At 47.2% G+C, this 16,035-nt stretch overlaps 1 protein-coding gene across 2 annotated transcripts in view; it reads left to right on the forward strand.

The window, feature by feature from the left end:
* The window catches only part of Cdh26 (cadherin 26), a 51,305-nt gene that overhangs the window by 10,876 nt on the left and 24,394 nt on the right, over positions 1-16,035 (forward strand). For both annotated transcript variants that reach the window (XM_021229726.2, XM_040732882.1), the window contains exons 2-6: positions 1,255-1,359; positions 4,362-4,523; positions 11,214-11,361; positions 14,591-14,757; positions 15,328-15,456. In XM_021229726.2, the coding sequence (XP_021085385.2) occupies positions 1,255-1,359; positions 4,362-4,523; positions 11,214-11,361; positions 14,591-14,757; positions 15,328-15,456 (711 nt within the window). The remainder of the gene's footprint in view (positions 1-1,254; positions 1,360-4,361; positions 4,524-11,213; positions 11,362-14,590; positions 14,758-15,327; positions 15,457-16,035) is intronic.

Here is a 16,035-nt window from a genome sequence, read left to right on the forward strand (position 1 = left end):
TTACGCTGTGAAATGTTTGTTTTAATGATGCAAAGATGTGTTGCTTTTGTTCATACTGGATATTTTTTTTTAACTCTGTGAAGCTGTGTTACTTTGCCTGTCTAAAACACCTGATGGTCTAATAAAGACATGAATGGCCAATAGCGAGGTAGGAGAAAGGATAGGCAGAGCTGGCAGGAGGAGAGGATAAATAGAAAGAGCAAGACAAAACAAGGAGAGGAGGACTTTGGGGGACAGCCTCCTAGCCACCCAGCCAGCCACGGAGTAAGAGCGAAAGTAAGATATACAGAAGCAAAAAACAGGAAAAATCCCAGAGGTAGTCTGGTTAATTTAAGTTAAAAGCTGGCAAGAAACAAGTCAAGCTAAGGCCAGGTATTCATAAGAAAGAAAAAGCCTCCGTGTGTGTGTGTGTGTGTGTGTGTGTGTGTGTGTGTGTGTGTGTGTGTGATTTATTTGGGAGCTGGGTGGTGGGCCTCCAAAATAAACAAAAAGCCAAGAAAGAGGAAAGTGTAAAACAAGCAACAACAAATGAGAGCAACATATTCCAGAGTACAGAAGGGTATCCCTTAGCAAGAGACTTTGTGTGTCCTGTAAGTTTCAAGGATTTCCTGTGATTTATGGGTTGTTTCCTTCCTGAACTTAATGAGCTTCATTTCAGGATGAAAAGCTTCAATTCAGAGGGATGTGTGTCTGTGTGTCTGTGTGAGTCTGTGTCTGTGTTGTCTATCTGTGTGTGCCTGTGTCAATGTGTATGTATGTGTGTGTATATGAGTGTGTATGTGTCTGCGGTGAGTGTGTGTGTCTATGTGTGTCTGTGTGTGTGTTAAAAGGGAAACTAGTAGACATTAAAACTCTGTTAGCACCAAATAGAAACTTATTTGTCAATGATTTCAGGAAAACTGAGAGACTAACAAAGGGAATGACTCTCTCTTAATTAAGTTATTTGCTTATTGTTGAAGACCACACATACATCCCTGGTAGTTAATGGTCTTCAAAACCTGCATAACACCTAAGGCTATTTCATAGACCTTGTGAAATCAGTAGGTAGCCTGGGCCTCCCTCTTGGGAATGACAGCAACCGTCAAGAGGACAGACACTTACAATGACCAAGCTCAGGTGGCTGCTGTGGGTGCGAGAGACATAACACTCAATGCTGAGTCAGCTCAGTGCCTGGCTATGAAGCTCAGATATCACGGATCCAGGCTGCTGGCCTCGCCACCATTTTCACTGACATTGTTATCCTGTGTCCTGTAGGGACAGAGCCACCAGCCTCTACGGAGATCCAAAAGAAGATGGGTTCTCACCACCCTAGAACTGGAAGAGGAAGACCCAGGGCCCTTTCCCAAACTGGTTGGGGAGGTAAGGGCATACTCTTATTTCTGTGAACAACGTGTCAACGCGTCCCTTCTAGAAGGAAGAGTGGGTCTTGAGAGGATTCCTGCTGGCATTTAATTGATTATCTCTTCAGGAAAAGAACCCGGGATCACACCACTCATGTTACAAAGGGCCTGACTCACAGCCAGGCAGGGAAGATGAGCAGCAGGACACTGGCTGCGACTCTGATGCCTGATTTCCGGGGACCATCTGAGTTTGTACCTTTGGGCTGGTGGCTTCTCCCTGTAACTCTATGAGAGTAACTCTAACATACAGGTCCACTGGTCCCATGCAGCCATTTATTTTTTTATTTCATTCTTGGCTGTAGGGAGAGATTATTTAAAGACCCACATTACGATAGGGTATGGTGGTGCACACCTGTAAAATTCCATCACTTGGAGCGAAGGCGAGATGGGTCAGTGGGTGAAGATGCTTGCTGACAAGATTGACAACCTCAGTTTGATCCCCAGGACTCAGGTGGAGAGAACTAGTCCCTGGTAGTTGTCGTCTGATCTCCACCGGCATGTGTACACACACACACACACACACACACACTCACACACACCATACACACACACTCACAAATGATGATGATGATGTAGTAATTTATTTTAAAAAGAGTAAGAGTCAGTCATGCTCATAGCTTCTCTTTGTGAAAAGTTAAATGCGACCTTTCATTCTCTTTCTCTCAAGAGAAACTGCAAACGTTTTGGACGGATCAGAATGGGACAGGTATTCTGGCACTCAGGAGTCACAGGATACTGAGTGTTGCACAGCTCAGATGGAAAGATATTCTGGAGTTCGGGAGCCAAGGACTACCACAGGTGGAATCTTAGCAGCTTACAGCCCTGCCTCAGGGAAAGGCTCCCCTGTGTAGCAGTTTTGCACCAGCAGGAGAAGGGGAAGTTGCAACAGTTCAGCTCTGCTCCCGGGAGAGTAGAGAGCAGAGAGCAGAGCGGAGCCTGCCAGGGGAAGGTTTCCCTGGCAAAAGTGTTACATCCCTGCTTGCTCTGCTCTCTCTGTTCACTCTTCTCTGCCCAGGGTCGTCTCTGCTCTGCTGCGAAAGAAGGTCTCCACCCAAAGCTCATCAAAGGGGTTTGTTGGGAGGGAAGAATCCAGAGAGAGTGGCTGCCCTTTGTCAGAGTGGCAGAGGACTACAGGGTTTGTATAGGGCTTCAAGGGTGGGGATTGGTCAGATTTTAATGCTGACCTCAGATTGGCTAGAGGTCCTGCTCGAGGATTGGTTAGTTTTCTGCACGGGTTAGGGTCAGATTTGGCTCTTTTTTTTTTTTTTCAGGGCCAAAGTGTGTTTCTTTCTCTGGTCCTTTTTAGCCTTTTGGCTCTAGTTTTAGGGCCACAGTGTATTTCTTTCACTGGCTTGATTCCAGGGACAAAGTGTGTTTCTTTGGCACTGGTTTCTGGGTCAGGATGAATTTCTTTGGTTCTGGTTGCAGGGCCACAGTGTGTTTCTTTGCCTCTGCTCAGGGTATGTTTCTTTTCTGGTTCCTTTTCCCTACAGAAACCCACTAACAAATTGGTATGTGTTCTTCCAGACACGTTGGTGCAGACTTAGGAATGTGTGCAAGGAAAAGGGACCAACCAAATGGAAATCTCCCTGGAAAAGCTCTGCCCCTAAGAATGCCTATATAAACCCTGTGTCTGTTCAGCTTGTGGCTGTTTGGCTGCCTCCTTTACCATGGCAGAGGTAGCCACCCTCCTGGATTTTTTCCCTCCCAATAAATCTTTTGATTGAGGTTTGGGTGAGACTTTCTTTTGCAGTGGAGCAGAGCAGGGCTGTAACCTTCCCCTGGCAGAGTGGAGTTGTTACACTCTGCTCTCCACCCTCCTGGGGAGCAGAGCTAAACTGTAACAGCTTCACTGGGGAAAGAAACCCTGTCCTGCAGGAGCAGAGCAGATTCACTGGGGAAGCCTCTTCCTGAAGCAGCACTGTAAGCTACTATGCTTACTGTGATCTGTGGTAGTCCTTGGCTCCTGAGCTCCAGGATACCTTTCCATCTGAGCTGTGTAACACTCAGTATTCTGTGACTCCCAAGTGCCAGAATATCTATCCCACCTGATCCACCCAAATGCTTACAATGTGAGTGTGTATTTATTAAAGGACCAAGATCACAGCTCACATGCCCTTCTGTGACTTGCCTTTCTCATCGAAGGGTGTGGCTACCAGACTGTCCAGGAAGTACACACCCTCAACCTTCTTGAGGGCAGCAGAATGTCCAAGGCAATGAGATGGGCATCCTGGTGTGTGGGTCTTTCTAATCCCATAAACGTCCATGCAATTCCCAGGTTCTCTAGTCCAGTCCAATGTGCAACCTACATCTTCATTTTTAAAAAAGACTCATTTTTATTTTAATTGTGCGTGTGTGTGCATGTGCACGTGCACACGTGTGCACCCATGTGGATGCACAAGTACATTCATGCCTATGGCTGTAGGTGTCTGTGGAGGCCAGAGGAACAGAATCTCCCTGGAACTGGAGTTACAGGTGGTTTGTGAGCCTCCTGAAATGGATGCTGGGAACCAAACTCTGGTCTTCCGCAAGGACAGAAAAGTAAGCGCTCTTAACCACTGAGCCAGCTCTCCAGCCCCAGATCGTATTTTTGTTATTTGTAATGACGTGTGTCTACGTGTCCTTGTATAGGTTTGTGCAGGATGCAGTTGTCTATAGAAGCCAGAGGTACCTGATGTCCCAGAGCTAGAGTCACAGGTAGTTATAAGCTCTGTGGGAACTGGAAAGCAAACTCTTGTTTTCTGGAAAAATGTGGTGCCCCTCTCCAGACCCCACCCCATTGTCTTTGTTCCCACACCCCTGCTGAGCCCTCTGCCTCCTTAGCACAACCCCTCAGAAGCCTGACAGCTTGCTTAGACTCCCTGAAGAGGCCTTAGTTCTTAGCCTTGGTTTTTGAAGATCACCATGGTTTATTAGCAGGTTCCTTTAATTTTTTTTATTCTGCTTTCCCCCCCTTTCCAGCTGTTCAATAATATGTCAAATAATGTGTCACTGATGTACTTGATCAGAGGACCCGGCGTGGATGAATTCCCAGAGATCGGTTTATTCTCTATAGAGGACCACCACAGTGGAAAAATATATGTCCACCGCTCTGTCGATCGAGAAGTGACACCATCTTTTACGGTATCTAAAATGGGATGTAGTCTAAGCTTGTGTTTAGTGAAAAGCTCTTGTAAGACATTGAACTTGATAAGCACTTGTTGGCTAACTATGTTGGGATCAGGGTAATTAGTACGTTTTCCAGGGTGGCACGTTTTGGAGGTGTATGTGGGGCACAGCTAACTTTGGAGTCGCCGTGGGAGTGTAATACAATGGAAATGAGGTGCTATTGACAAGTTTTCAGACCAATATCTCAACAGGACGGGGAGACTGGAAGTCACTTGGGGGATGCAGTCACAGAGCACCTGCAGAAATCTGTGATTTGGTTTCTGGTGGCTAGCATTTGGAGAGTGGACAGCAGCTATACATAGACCCCAGAGGTTGCCAGGTAGCTTTTGTGGGAGGATTTGCTGACCAGGTCTGGGTGCTCAGTGACTTCATCATTCCATGGCCTTCAAGGCGGTTGAAATTCAGGTTCCAAACTAGGAAAGAGAATTACAAAGAAAAGAGCTTCAAGCCACAGGGTGGTGTATCATGTTACAGCCTCCCCTGGCTACACAGGTTGCCATCCTTTGTTCTTGTGCATTGTGGGAACTGAGCTCTGCTGTCAGTTAACCCCTTCAGGGTGGGAATGCGATGTTTAATATCTGAGAAAAGCAATTTACGAGCAATATCTGAGAAAAGCCTCAAAATATTTACTGGCACAACAAAACAATAAGTCTTAAAGTCACTGGAAGGCTCTGACTCATTTTTAAAGGCACAGGAATGCTCCCCAGACCAAAGTCCACAAGAGGCAAGGTTGAACCTGGGCTTCTCCTGTAACTCCACCGTCTTTGTGTTCTCCGGCCTCCCTGCCTTCAGGATTTATGATGCTATCAAAAGGGGGAAGTACAAGAGGTATGCTGAAGGAGTTTCTCAGTTCTTCATAAAACAAACCAGCCACCGGAGGATCATGGCGAAAAGCGGGTTCCAGGGTGGGGAGGGCTGGCTCAGCGGGCAAAGTACTTGCTGTCCAAACGTGAGGCCCCGAGGTTGAGTCCCAGAACCCGTGTAAAAAGCTGAAAGCTGTGTGCCCCTTGACGTCAGAGCTGGGGATGCAGAGACAGGAGGATCCCTAGGGCTGGCCAGGCAATAGAGCAAAATTGGTGAGCTCCTGGGGAACGGGAATACTGTGGAGAGACTGAGGCAGACACCTGATGTAGGCCTCTGGCCCCCATGCACAGGTGCACACGTGTGCACATAGACATGAACACGCGTGTGCAGACTGCTCATTCATTTGGACGGGACCAGACAGTCTGTATCTCTAACGAGCCTTCTGTCCTGGGCTGCTGTGCTGAGGGCCATGGTCCCGGTGCCCTGTAGCAGCAGGAGCTTCAGCAAGACTGAACCAAGCGTTTAGCCCCAGCGTGGTTGTTGTTCGCTGTATGTGTTGGACACGTCACGGGCTCCGCAGGATGTTTGGTACCCGTAAGCCGGTAACACAGAGCCCCGACCCTAGGAGCTTTTTTTTTGTTGTTGTTTGTTTTTTTTGTTTGTTTGTTTGTTTTTACGGGTCAGGGTTTCTCTGTATTGTTTTGGAGGCTATCGGTCCAGCCCAGCCTTGAACTCACAAAGATCCGCCTGCCTCTGCCTCCCAAGTGCTGGGATTAAAGGCGTGCGCCACCAACGCCCGGCAGTTAGCCAGATGCAGTACAGCAGAAGGCAAAAAGTAAGGCGAGTACCCTCAGGGGCTTTCCCAGAACCGTGGTCTTTGATGGGGTAATTAGGTCTTTGTTCTGCTTTGGCCATTGGTGCCACCTGTGTGCTGGGTTCCAAGGCCTGAATGGTACTTCCATCACGGTGTCAGTTTTGCAGAGGTCTGGGGCGTGTCACACCATGACACCAAGATCACGCTTGTCTTTTTACCTTTACTGTGTGTGTGTGTGTGTGTGTGTGTGTGTGTGTTCCTGTGTATGTGGAGGTTGCATGTTTTACTCTCTTACTCTCCACCTTATTTTTGAGATAGGGTCTCTCACTGAACCCAGATTCACCTATTTTCTAGACTGGCTGCCCAGCCAGCTAGGAGGGCCTCCTTATTTCCACATCCTCAGGGCTAGTGTGCAGATGTGTGCCACTAATATTGGCATTTTCTTGGGCCCTGGGAATCCCAACTCTTTTTGCATGGTAGATATTTTACTAACTAAGCCATCTCTCCAGCTCCCTATAATGGTCCTTTGTATAGGTTTATTTAAATATTTATGTAAATATTCAAATGCTACTAGAAATCAAGCCACCTGGTCCTCTCATTTGACTGTAAACTTTCACAAGGGAAAACACGGGGCGGAGATTCTGAGCTGGCACCACCCATGCAAAAATCACCCTCTGTTCCACGACTCCAATTCCCTTCCTCTTTAGTGTCAGAATTTTCTGGAATTTGGGCACTTGTGCTTGGTTTTAAAGGCCATCTCTCCCATCAGAATGTGTGTTCTAAGAGGTGAGAGACCCTGGCTTCCCTCATGACCCATCTCTCCAGACTCAAGAGCAGGGATCTTTGTGTACTGGTGTCTCAGATACACATATTGTTATATAGGTGAGGTGCCGGGCTGGTAAAATCGAGTCTTCTCTCCAGGGTGTAGGAGTCCTAATCACTAATCACACCTAGCAAGCAGATGGGCTTGGATCTCAGTCCATGGCAGCTGTGAGTGTGTTCTCATTACACCACGGAGTCCTTGAGGTGCAATGAAGTTAAGACGAGGTCATACTGGACCAGGACTGGCCAATGCCCTGATAGGAGGAAGGCAATTTGGAAAGGGAGATGGAGGCAGAGAGGGAAATGGGCATTCGTAAGATGAGGGATCCTTAGACTCACAGTGGCCAGAAGCCACATGAAGAGAACCCTGAGCAGGCTCCACAGGGTCCCCTGCAATACTGCACTGCAATTCTAACCTCCAGAGCATGAGGACAAACTCCACTGTGATGGTGAGATTGTCACCCTCCCGAGGCAGAAGCATATCGGATGGAGATCAGCAGGCGTGGAGAATGGCATAAGCCAAGTGTCACCTGGCAGGTTTTACTCTAACCAGCCGCTTCTCTGCACAAACACTGGTTATTGTTTTGTTTTTTTTTTTGTTTGTTTGTTTGTTTTTTCACAGACTGAGAAGAGGGGACACACCATTACAAACCTAGCAAACACACCGAGGCAGCAAAGAGAAACTCCAGAAGCATGCTATTCCTGAGGAAACTTGGGGGGGGTCCTCTAAAATTAGACAAAGCATGTAGAATTTGGGTTTGGGGGTGTGAAGGGGGTGGACTAGCTTGTTAATGTTGTAAACCAAAAATCTGTAGAAATCTGACGAGAATTGCAATGTGGTTTGTGATAGATTTATAAAGAGAAGAATGTATTTTTTTTCCTGTATAGGAATCTTCTCTATTTACTTTTAAATCTTCTCAGTTTCACAGGACACAAGTGCCCATGCCAGCCCATTCTTTTACATTCTTTCAAACACTGGTGTATTGACCATCCCTTCTCCGTCGCCCTGACCCAATTCAAAGTCATGCATGTAACCGATTTCCCACTGTGCCTCTGGCATATAAGAGGCTTCCTTCTGCTAGTTTGGGTGTGAGGCTATAGCTCTTGTGCGTGTAATTACAAATGGCCATATGGTGGTCCATCATGCAAGTGCCGCGTGGTTTGTTTATCCAAGGGTGTAAATCTCCGGGCTATAACAAAAGGCTGAAAACCATTCCAAGCACAGAAAGCACCGGCGGTATTTCCTTTCTGCGCTGTGACTGAGTCCCCTGGAATTTCTTAGCATCTTGCCAATGAATAAACAGCACTCACGCTCCTCAGGCATCTGTCAGAACTAAAGGTCTCAGATGTAGCTTTTAGGATAATAAATGGAATATGAAATAATAAACACAAAACAAACACACGGTTTTATTTAAGTGGGAGGATTACGGTTGGCCCAGTCTGAGAGCGAGGAGTCAGGGTGATTAAGGAGCAGAGCTGCCAGCCCAGCCATGAATTATGGAGGACCAGGGAGCAACAGTGTGGGAGAGAGCCAATTTGCTTGTGAAAACTTTAAAAATGCATGCCAGAGTCCCTGAAGCGGAACAGCTCAGGAGTAGGCGCCCTGGAGCATCCATCAGCCTTCCTGGAGGGGGAAGCTGACCGGAAGGAGACCGAGGCTGCCCACGCTGGCTCTGAGATGCCAGGTGAAAACAGAAAGACTAGGGCCTCGATCCTGCCCTGGATGAAATGACAGACTCTGGAGATCCACCATGGAGGGCCTCACCCTCCCTGGGTATCGGAGTGGAGATTGGGTAGGGGACTGGGGGGCCGGGTGGAGAGGGCAGGGGAAGAGGGGAGGGAGAGGGAGCTGGGGTTGACCATGCTTCAGGCTCTGTCTGTCTAGCTGGGGTCTAGGTTCCTCTACCTCTTCCAAGGGTTAAGTATCCAGTCACTCTCTGGTGCAGAGGAAACAGGGCGCTCCCTAGGGCTTCTGCCAGGTTGCACAGTGTTCATCTGCCCACGCATTCCCGCTCTTCCTTAAGAAACTCGTTTTTCTTGACACCTCTAGCAGGACCCCGTGCTCGCAACCAAGGTCCTGTAGTGCAGTGCCCCTGTACTTGAGAGCACCTCCACACTGTAGCTCATGGGCATCGGGCGCCTCTTGCTGCAACTGAATCCCTGCAGGCTCTCGGCAAGCTCTGCCGCCATAGCCTGTGGCGCAGGCGCCCCGGGCAATCTAATGTATCCTGGCCTAGAGATTTAATGAAAGACAAGGCGTCCAGCCATTTGTTCTGAGAGAGAGAGAGAGAGAGAGAGAGAGAGAGAGAGAGAGAGAGAGAGAGAGAGAGAGAGAGAGAGAGAGAGAGAGAATATGTGTGTGTGTGTTTATTGCAAGGAGGTAGCAGCCTTATATATAGACTACCAGCACAGTGGAAAAAACTCAGATGTAAGAGTTCATGTTTTCATAATTAAAGGTTGATGCCAGTGGGGCAAGGCGGAGGCTGGAAGCCAGGACTAGAAAACAGGATGCACCTGTGGTTATTGGCTGACAAGCAACTCACAGAGACCATGTGGGGGCTGGGGCCCAACACCCTGCCAGCCTTCAGCAGATCAGACCCTTGCATCCTAGATCAAGGGAGACACAGCGGTGAAGCAGTTTACAGTCACTTAAAAATAAACATACAGCCCTTGCAATAGATAGAAATGTATTTGCCACTATCCAACTTTTTATTTTATAATTGATGGCATATTTTAAGTTATGTGGTCATCATTGCCTTGTTTTAATATTGTAATTAGGAACACCCTGTAATTAGTGGGCTGTGCGTTGTATAACAGTTTCAGACTTGTGAAAAGAACAGGACAGCAAGTGGCAGTTGAGTTCTCCGAGTTCCCCGCTGTCGGCCTCTTGCCCTGGCGTAGCATATTTCTGCCGTTACTGGTGAACCAGGGTTTTACATCATCACAACCAAAGCCCGTTGCTTGGCTAGTGTCTCTTCATTCAGGTGTTCTCTTGATGTTCTGCATTACATGGGTTGATAACGGTGCCCCCACCACAGCCTCCTGTAGAGTAGTTTCCCTGATTTAAAATCCCTCATGTTCCACCTGCTCACCCCTCCCTTATTGAGAACCCCAAGCTTCTTATTCTCTCCGTAAGTTTGCTGTTTCCCAGGCTCTTATGGAGTTACACTCCCATAGCTTATAGTCCTTTCAGACAGATTCTTTATAAAAAAAAATTACGTGCACATGTGTGTATGCATGTGTTTGCACATGTGTGTTTCTCATGTGTGTTTTACGTGTGTGTATGTGTATACACATGCATGTGCACATGTGTGTGCAGGCATACATGTGCATATGCATGCATGTGTTGGTGTGTGTGTGTATGTGTGTGTGTTCTAGTTTCATTGCTGATGCAGTGACAAAATACCCTGACAAGAAGTAACTTAGGGGAGAGAGGGTTTCTGTCTCTCTTACAAATGTAAGATCTTTGGAAATGTCTCTCCTTTCGCCTCTGATCTTGATACCCTCTTTCACCCTCGTCCTCTCTCTGCCCCCATCCCCCACATCAGCTCTTCTAGAGCATTGTTAATTTAATCAGTCACTTAAAGAACTGCTGTCTCGTTCTACGAAGGCTGTTTGGTGTTTTCCACTTCACTGATAATGTACTCTGATCTTTGTTATTTCCTCCTTTCTACCTGGGTTAATTAGCTTAGTTTTCACAAATGTTCTCAGCATGCAAGCTTCACTTACCAGTTTGGTGCCCCTAGGAAGGGAGGACTCCTGGACGTGCTGGAGAGGTGTGGCCATTCCTCTTCACTACATCAGAGAGGACAGTGACCCTCTGTTAAACTGACTTGTCAACAATGGCTGTGCTGGTTTCCCTGGACATCCCTTTCTCCAAAGCCTATAGCAGGCTACTATTCTAAAGGCCCAGTAATAGCCACTGTGTCTCCTTTCTCAAGACAACACTGATAAGCTGTAGAAACAGCTCACCTGCATCTTGCTTGGGTCTACTCAAATGGCCTTGATAACAACTTGAAGGGTTTCACCCAAATCTGGGCATAGCTAATCTGCCAGAGCTGGTGCTCAGTCCCTAGGGCAGCTTGGTACATGGTGCTTAAGCAAGTCCTTGGGACTGCACCACACACCTTTGCATTAATAGGTTCTTTGATCAGTGCCCTCAGGTATAAGCACACACACTATTTACAGAGTTCTCTTCTCCCCAGGTTTACTTTGATGCTGTGGATCGATCCACAGGAGAGCTTGTGGACGAATCCCTCATTTTCAACATCAGAATCAGAGATGTGAATGATCATGCACCCCAGTTTCCTGAGAAGGAATTTAACATCAGTGTTAAAGAAACCCAAGCTGCAGGTGCGTTGGGTGTGTCCTACGGAGTAAACACACCCGTCTTTGCCCTGTGTGGCTCCTGGCTTCCTGCTTTGATAACAGTGAGGACTTTGATCAGGTAACTCGGGAAGACTTTTCACTGCTCACATAAAAGGTCCCAGGCCCAGAGTCACTGGAGGCTTTGCTCTCTGTCAGCGGCATTTTGTGTTGGCAGTGAAAGGATGTGGAAATTGTGCTGTCTGGGGAAGAGCTGGTATATAAATGCAGCCTAACAACAAAGCCACACCTACAGGGACAGAGAGGGACCTGTGGGGGGCTCAGTGGACTCTGCAAGTGTCTCCTCTGCAGAGGGGCAGGAAGATGACATCTGTCCTCTGGGTTCCAGAAGCTAAATCTCTACATGATACACTAATTTTCCTAGAAGAATAATCTAGTTTTATAACAAAAGCAGTGTTTAATATTGTAAAATAGCCTTTGGAAAATTCCAAGAACTAAAGCTGTGGAAATAGAAAGCATTTTCGGAAGTTTGTGAAATTTTAGTATTTTTTTCCCTTTGCGTTTTATATGCATGTTTACACACAATTTGTGTTGGGTGTGTTCACGCATCATCAGGTTTTATATATGAGTGTAAATACACGTTTACATACTATGATAGCAGAAAATATACATGTGTTAGTACTTAAACATTTATAGACACTGGGTAATTTCTTTTTTTTTTAATCATTTATGGAGGATTCAGACCATTGATTTTTTTTTTTACAAAGATAATAAGCCAGAACAAGTAACAGAAATGCCAGAACAACTTTCTAGCAAACTGAGGGGAAATAAAGTTTTGTTTTAAACTTTTATTTTTTAGTTAATCAATTTTACATACCAAGCTCAGTTTTCCTTCCCTCCTCTCCTCCCCTCCCATCCCCTTCCCCCCTCCCTCATGCAATTGCCCCATTCACTCCTCCTCTGTCTCCATTCTGAAGGGGTAAGGCCTCCCGTGGGAGTCAGCAGAGCATGGCATCTCAACTTTAGGCAGGACCAAGCTCCTCTCCCTTGCATCAAGGCTGGGTGAGGCATCCCACCGTAGGGAGCAGGGGTTATTTCTTCCTCTATGTGCCTGCTTCCTCTAAAAAGCCGTGTTGGCTCAGTGCGATGGCTCAGTTGTACTCCAAGATCTGTCCCCAGAACTCAGACCAAGGTCGAAGGAGAAAACTGACCCCACAGAGCTGACTGTCCTCTGACCTCCACACTTTTCCTGCGGCACGAGAGCTCCCATCACACAGACATGGAGTAACAATATAAGTACTTTACCTACAACGCTTCCCTGTACATCTCGTGATGGGAGATGCCATTCTGTCAATCTGTCTCTTACTGGTTGTTGAATAAAGCACTGTTGGCCAATAGGGAAGCAAGATAGGTGGGACTAGGAGTCAAGGAGGATTCTGGGAAGAGAGGCAGAGGGACACACTGTAGACCGCCAGAGTAAGAGGTCCGGACCCTTTCTCTGTTAAGAGAAATACTTAGATTAACAATTATGGGCTAACAAGATCCTCTGAATGGATGGGGAACACGGCGAGGGGTGGGGGGGAGTGGGAGCTGGGAAGAAGAGAGGGGGAGAAGAGGAAGAGAGAGTAGGTCATGGGGGAACAGGAAGTTGAGGGGGTGGGGGTAGAATAGGGGGAAGAGGGAATCATAGGTTAGAAGACAGATCAGGCACCAGAGTGACCTGGAGTGATATAAAGGGATGACACCAATTGGCAAGCTAAGCAATAGTGGAGAGACCACCTCGAATGCCCATTCCTGATAATGAACTTCATGTCTATAACCATCTGGGAGCCTTCATCCAGTGATTAATGAAAGCAGAGGCAAACACACAATTAAGCACTGAACTGAACCCAAGGAACCCAGTGACAGAGAGAGGAGTGATGAGCAAATTGGCAAAGAATGGGTTGGCAAAACTAGCAGAGACAGCTGATCTGAACAGGGGAGAGCTCTTGGACCCCAGACTGACAGTGGGGAGGCCAGCATGGGACTGATCTGGACTCCCCAAATGTGAGTGTCAGCGAGAAGGCCTGGGCAACCTATGGGGCCCTGAGCTGTGGATCAGTGTCTATCCCTGGAATACAGTCATCGTGTGCCCATAGCACAAAGAGGAATGCTCTCTCAGCCTGGACTCTTAGGGGAGTGCCTGGACCCTACCCAGAGTAAAATGACAGACTCTAGATATCCCCTATGTGGAAGGATTTGGCAATAGGGTGGGAGGCTGGGGGGGGAAGGGGAGTGCACGAGGAGATGAGGGAGAGGGAACTGGGATTGACATGTAAAACAAGCTATTTAAAATTAAAATAAAAAATGATAAAAGAAAAAAAAAAACAATTATGGGCTAAATACTTAAGTCAGAGATAGCCAGTAAGAAACCAAGCAAACAGCCAACAGCTTCATAATTAATATAGTGTCTTGTGTGTTATTTGGGGACTGCGGTCGCAGCAGGGCCCAGGCGACTGGCAGGGAAAACTATACTCTACAATCCCTTATACCAGATATTTTGTGGACAAGTCCTGAGGTCTCTTCCTTGGTCTCCAGCTGATGAGTATTTTGTTGATGCCTCTTAAAAAATATTTTTGTGAACTGTTTGAGTTCACTTATGCTGCTGCTGGGCATCACTCATGACGCATAAGCTCAGGAGAGAAGAGTGGCCGGTTCAAACGGGCCACGGGATTGACGTGGGTCAAGTGCTCATTTGACAGCAGCACTCAAGAGCGTACCAAGTGTTGTCTGGGTATCTTTCCTATTATGGCTGAGCATTTTCACACAGTTCTCAGCCTTTTCTTTTGAATCCATGGCTTGCTTCTTTGTTTTGTTCATTTTCTGTTACTGTGTTTTGCCATTTTCTTCTGGATCACAACTTGCTCCCTCCGTGTGAGGAACGCTTCCTCACCACATGCATTTCAGATGTATTGACTCAGTTTGTTATTTTCAAATTTTGTCTGTGGTTTTTACACACTTTAAAAACTTCATGAATCTGTTGTGCCCCAAACTCTTCTACAACAGCAGCCATAGCTAGAAAGCTCTTTGAAGTTTGCCCTTAGTTAAACATCCAACTTCATTTCATGTAGTGCGTCTGTAAGCTGATTTCTCATTTAATCATCCCTCCCATTCATTCTGGTGTGTGCCCTGATGGAATTTGCGAAGACTCTTCCCTCTTTCTACTTTAGCAAACTACCTTCAGATAGCAATAACATTCTTAAAAACTTCTTTCTAGGTCAACCTGTTTTTCAGTTGTCAACGGTGGATTTGGATCAAGAAAATACTCCAAATTCTCAAGTCCTCTATTTCCTCGTTTCTCAAACACCATTACTGAGAGAAAGTGGCTTTCAAATTGATCTCATCAGTGGGGAAGTACGGCTCTCAGGATGCTTAAATTATGAGGTTATGTAGATTTTATTATTTTAAAAGCACGAGGGCCAGTGAGCTTGGTTCTGTCAGCAAAGAGCTTACTGCACTAGCAGGAACACCTTGGTTCCAGCCCCAGCACCCATGTGACCTGAATGCTGTGGCAGGGTGTCTGTTGTCCCAGAGCTACAGAGGCAAAGAAAGGCACATCACTGGGGCTAGTCAGGCTAGACAAATTGGTGAGCTCTGGGCTCCATGAGAGACACTGAATCAAAAATGAAGGTGGTCAATGCCTGAAGAACAGCAGAACAGCATGCAAGTGCACGCACGCACGTGCTCTCTCTCTCTCTCTCTCTCTCTCTCTCTCTCTTTCTCTCTCTCTCTCTCACACACACACACACACACACACACACACACACACACACACGCGCGCGCACACACACACAGTGTTGCTTATGCTTGTGCCCCAGATTGGGGTCTGCATTTGCAGCTGGTAGTCTTCTGTGTTTAAGCCTTGCTCTGGAAATTGCTAGAAGGAAATACCCTTGTCAGTGTTCCCCTCTCCTGTGTTTGTGGGCTTTAACATTCCTTTTCCTTCCCATGTAGACTGCTCCTTGGTTCACTCTGATGATCAGAGCGACAGATTGTGGAGAGCCATCCCTGTCATCCACGGCCACCATTCACGTCAGTGTGGAGGATGGCAACAGCCACAGGCCCACATTTATGGAAGACCATGTAAGGCATAGGCTGCCTAAATTGTAAGCCTCTACAGATGGTCCCAAGTCCCAGTCTTAGGCACTTCTTTCCACTGGGTCATGAGTAAGATATATGCAATTCTCCAAAGTGACATAGACCGGAACTGGGAAGTCCACCTGGGCCTGGAGAGATCGGCCAGCATGGTGAACACTTGCTCCCCACCCTCATATGAAACTCTGGTCGTGGTGGTATCCACTGAGGACAGGCAGGGAGAGTCGTGGGGTCCATTGGCAGCCATCCTTGCCTTATTTGTGAGTCCTAGATCTCGGCGGAAAACCTGTCTCCAAAAGCAAGGTTGGAGCCATCAAAATGACGCAGTGGGCCAAGCAGCAGGCTGCCATCCTAACAGCTTGGGTTCCATCCTTGCAACACAGATGGAGGCTAGATCTTACGCTTTCAAGTTGTCTTGGTAGTGATGATGGGGGCAGGGGGGGGCACACTTCTGCATGGGTATGCTTGTGCGCACACACAGATTGATTCTGAGAGGAGTTTTCTTTGATGGCCCCTGTGTCCCTCCTGGACACTGTAAGCCTTTTTGTTCTTTCGTCTTCTTTGTGG

This window comes from Mesocricetus auratus, unplaced genomic scaffold, assembly GCF_017639785.1.
Source record: "Mesocricetus auratus isolate SY011 unplaced genomic scaffold, BCM_Maur_2.0 Super-Scaffold_100028, whole genome shotgun sequence".
In the NCBI taxonomy this organism is placed as follows: Eukaryota; Metazoa; Chordata; class Mammalia; order Rodentia; family Cricetidae; genus Mesocricetus; species Mesocricetus auratus.